The sequence below is a fragment of the Lactuca serriola genome, chromosome 8, assembly GCF_051521515.1.
Source record: "Lactuca serriola cultivar US96UC23 chromosome 8, Lser_US96UC23_V15, whole genome shotgun sequence".
Classification (NCBI taxonomy): domain Eukaryota; kingdom Viridiplantae; phylum Streptophyta; class Magnoliopsida; order Asterales; family Asteraceae; genus Lactuca; species Lactuca serriola.
The window spans coordinates 29,095,340-29,100,358 of NC_136415.1; the positions used below are offsets into that span (position 1 = coordinate 29,095,340).

General features: G+C 35.1%; 1 protein-coding gene across 1 annotated transcript; it reads left to right on the forward strand.

The window, feature by feature from the left end:
- The first annotated feature begins 381 nt into the window (after nucleotides 1-381).
- Nucleotides 382-2,384, forward strand: LOC145071297 (putative CoA ligase CCL5). Its single transcript, XM_079018198.1, has 3 exons — nucleotides 382-1,902; nucleotides 1,997-2,099; nucleotides 2,186-2,384. The coding sequence occupies exons 1-3, from the start codon at nucleotides 437-439 to the stop codon at nucleotides 2,309-2,311; spliced, it is 1,695 nt and encodes a 564-aa protein (XP_078874324.1). The 5' UTR covers nucleotides 382-436; the 3' UTR covers nucleotides 2,312-2,384.
- The last annotated feature ends 2,635 nt before the right edge of the window (nucleotides 2,385-5,019 follow it).

Below are 5,019 nucleotides of genomic sequence, written 5' to 3' on the forward strand. Positions count from 1 at the left end.
ATGTGCATCTAAAACACCCGAAAAAGATGTCAAAGTTGATGTAAATTAATATATTAATGTCTTTTACAGTTATTTTTCCCGATATTTTTAACTGTGTTTCCTAAACTCTACATGGTACTCTATTTCACGAAAATTTGAATAATGGTAATTAAAAAAATTGTTATATCTTTATGTGAGGAGCCACTTGGGAATTCAACTAAAAATATACTAACAGTAACACAACGTAAAACAATTCAAAGGATAAACAATTCCACATGTTTAGATAGATGTATCACATGTTTAAAAAAATACTTGAAGATCTGATGTACATCATTGCACACCTAACGCCCCTTATATATAATATATTACCCATATTATAGTAGTATAAACCAAGATATTCATTTGGTATGATTACAGCTCACCTCCATTTGATATTTCCGGCACAAAGTAAGGCTGGATGGACACTTCAAGAACCGAACCCGGTACCGGGTCCATGTTGTCATGCCGGAGGAAGAGCAACTACGACCCCAAAACGGGGATCTACCACCCCCTCATTCAGCTCGAAGGAAGCCACAAAATCCCTACTACGGCCAACCTTGACACAGCGACGTTTGTGTTATCTCAGTTCCCAAGTCTAGACAAAGCCGACATGAAGGTCGCGCTTATAGACTCCGCCACAAACTGCCGGCTCACTTACAGGGAACTCCGACGATCAATCCACTCGTTAGCAGCCGGGTTGTACCAAAGATTCGGTGTCCGTAAGGGCGATGTGATCTTTGTTTTGTCATCGAATTCAATCATCTATCCAACCATATGTTTAGCCATACTTTTGGTCGGCGGAGTTCTTACAACGTCCAATCCAATCAACACAGAATCAGAGATAACCAAGCAAGTTCTCGACTCCGGTGCAAAACTAGCCATCGCTGCTCCTGAAGCGATGCATAAACTACTCTCGACTGGAATTCCTACCATCGTCACTACTCGTGATCCGTTAAAAAGCAGTGATGCCTCTGTGGAAGAATTGATCGATTCCTGTGAATCGATGGAGTTGCCGGAGAACAAACAGACTCAGTCAGACACGGCAGCCATACTGTACTCCTCGGGGACTACGGGGACGAGCAAAGGTGTAATACTAACACACGGGAATCTTATCTCTACGATTACACTACTCAAATGGGCTGCTGAAGTAACATCAGCCAAAGATGATATTTATCTATGTTTTCTACCCATGTTTCACATCTACGGTTTAATATTTTTTTGCCTCGCATTGCTATGTGCTAGCACCACAACAGTGTTGATGAATCGATTCGACTTACTAGCCATGTTAGAAGCAATAGAAACTCATAGAGTCAATAACATTCCAGCAGTTCCTCCTGTTATACTCGCAATGGTGAAGTACAATGGAGGTGGATATGACTTGTCGTCTTTGAGAAGTGTGGCCTCAGGTGCTGCACCCTTGAGCAAGGACGTGGCTAGTAGGTTCAGGGAAAAGTTCCCATGGGTTGGCCTAAAGCCTGGGTATGGGCTGACTGAGAGCTGCGCGGCAGGTGCTGTCTTTCTTTCCAGTGAAGAAGCCAAAGCTCGGTCAGCAGCTTCAGGAGGTTTGCTTCCAACTTTTTCTGCGAAGGTGGTTGATTTCGAGTCAGGGATGGCTCAGCCTCGTTATAGCGCAGGTGAGATATGGTTGAAGGGGCCGACTGTGATGAAGGGTTATTTAGGAAACGAGGCTGCAACTTCTGCAACCATTGTTTCCGATGGGTGGTTGAGGACCGGTGATCTTGGTTACTTTGATGAAGATGGTTATCTTTTCATTGTTGATAGGATTAAGGAGCTCATAAAACATAATGGGTATCAGGTAGCTCCCGCAGAACTGGAAGCGATACTACTAAATCATCCTCATATACTTGATGCAGCAGTTATTCCGTGAGTTCAATTTCAAAAGGCTAGAGTTTATGTTTGTGTGTAAGTGTAACAAAACTCAGTGAGATTGTAATCTTCATATTAATTAATTTTGTAGACTTGAAGATGAAGATGCGGGAGAGATACCAATGGCGTACATAGTTAGGGCATCTGGTTCGGAACTCAGTGAAGAGCAAGTCATGCAATTTGTTGCTGGCCAGGTTTGTATATTCACTTTTGTTTCTTCTTAATTCTTCAAAGAGAAGTGACATGTGTACTAATATTAGGTAGTTGATTGTATTTACAGGTGGCTCCATACAAGAAGATCAAGAGAGTAGCTTTCATAAACGAAATACCAAAGTCGGCTGCTGGCAAGATTCTGCGAAAAGATCTAATTGCTCAAAGTAAACAGACCATTAAATCCAAACTGTAACAAATTAAGATAAAATGATACAACCATGCCCCAGCTGATTAATGATTAGCAGATTATAGAAAAAAAAATTTCTTGGAATAAAAATTTATTATATATATATATATATATATATATATATATATATATATATATATATATATATATATATATATATATATATATATATATATATATATATATATATATATATAATAAATTTTTATTCCAAGAAATTTTTTTTTCAGTCGATTATCAGTGAAATAAGCAAGGTGCATTATAAAACATGTTAGTCCTTCCGTCGGTTTTATTTGTATAAAATATGATTTCGATTTGGTTATTGAAATATAGTATTTTGATTGGTTTCATTTCTATAAAAAACGTGGGTCGCCCATAAATTCTAGAGGTTTGACTGTTGAAGATGAACCCTGAGTTGAGGAAATGATATGTTAAAGTTATAAATTTGTAGGCAATCATATTATATAACGATTTAGGAAGGTAATTAGGTTTTCAGTTTGTTCGTATTAGGTTATTAAGGTTTTTTTTTGTGCGTATTAGACCAATATGGTTGTTATTACCGTTTAGAAATAATTCTTTTTACCGGTTTCTTCTTATTTAATCGGTAAAAATGACTATTTCTAAACGGTAATAACAACCATATTGGTCTAATACGCACAAAAAAATCTTAGTGACCTAATACGGACAAACTAGAAACCTAATTACCCTCCTAAGTCATTAACCCTAATTATTTAGAAAACATGCTTACTAATCAATGTGACTGACTTGTTTGACTAAAATTAGTTGCTTCCATTTAAACTTATCACACAACCCTTCCAGAATTTTCAAGTCCAAAAACTCATATGATTATTAATCTTCATTACATAAATATGCAACATTTTATCAATAACTTTTTTTTGTCATTTAAATGTTTACATGAACACATCCATATGTACAAAAACAATCTCACGTTAATCTTCTCTGTATAGTTCCAATTTTATCGGATGTCCCCGAAGGGACGACTATAGATGAAGAGTTTCGCCATATAGAGGAGTAGCAGGTTCTTCTTCTGGTCGATATGGGACGACGTGAGTTCTAAACGAACTAGTTTACTATTGATGGTCATATATTCTCAATGTCTTTAAAATTATGGTTAATGACTTAGGAGGGTAATTAGGTTTCCAGTTTATCCATATTATGTCAGTAAGGTTTTTTTTCTGCTTATTAGACCAATATAATTGTTATTACAGTTTAGAAATAGTCTTTTTTACCGGTTAACCATGAAGAAACCGATAAAAATGACTATTTCTAAACGGTAATAACAACTATATTGGTCTAATACGCACAAAAAAAACGTAGTGACCTAATACGGACAAACTAGAAACCTAATTACCCTCATAAGTCATTATCCCCATGTAAGAAAGACCGGACAAAAAATTTATAGGCATAATAAAAGGAAATTGAGTAATCTAACCATTATAAACCATTATTTTAACAAAAATAACCAATATTATTTTTTGGTAAAATAATAACTTGTTCTGGAACATAGCATTCCGAAGTTGTGGTCTTTGTTCCAGAGTACCTACTCCGAATTATAATTCTAGTCTTTTTATTTTTGTCTCACATATATATATATATATATATATATATATATATATATATATATATATATATATATATATATATATATATGTAGGGTTAAATTCAAATGAGAACACTATTTAATCTAATCATTATAAACCATTATTGAACTTTATGGCCAAGCATGGCCTGACCCAGCCAAACACGGCCCGTGCTTATCAGCATGTGCTGCTACAGTACCCTAGTTTGTATAAAAAGCAACTTTTGCCCCTCATTTCTCACTCATGTCTCTCTCTCTCTCTCTCTCTCTCTCTCTCTCTCTCTCTCTCTCTTAGTCCAGCCGAATTTCACCTTGTAACATTCAAAATCCTTCATTTTTCTTGCAAACTACTCAAGATCAAAGGTATGAACTACATTTCCCTTGCTACTTCAACTTTTATGGAGCTCCAACTTCATTTCCATGGCTCCCTCATCTTGCTCACCAAAACCTATATTTTTAGTCAAATTTTATTTTTTAGATCTACAACTCGTTTTTGCAGATTAAGCTTAGGGAATTTGAAAGGTTGGTGTCTACGACATGAGTAAGAGTTCCACCAAAACAAAAACTTCAAAAAGTCATTTTTTAGAAATCGAGAAAAACACGGTTGTTTCGCGTTTTGTCAGGTATATTCATTTTGAAACTAAAACTTTTAATTTTTGTCAAACATATAAACTGATCAAACAAGTCTTTACGCTTCCGAGCTTATGAGAAGTATTGGACTTTACTGTGAATTTTTACACTGTGTTTAATGTTACTTTTCTAAATTAATTAAGAGCTTATTTGGTTAATACAGTAAACGTAAGGTTTAATTCAAAAAGCTTGTTTTGGTTAAACATTTTAGTAAAAGAAAATTTTTAGAGCTTATTAATGATTTTCAGTGTCATTTTAAACAGTACACAGCTCAAGTATCGTGTTGAAGGTTATTTGTATGATTCCTGAAACCGAAATTGCTTTTACCTTCTGAATTTTATTCTAGTGTTTAAATTGCATTTTTCTTTTATAAATTTCTATTAAAATTAGTTTTAATCAGTCAATAAATCCCCCCATTTTAATTTTTGTTAATTTAGTGAGTGTCTTATGCAAGAAAGGCATAGACCTTAGGACGTGTCCATGT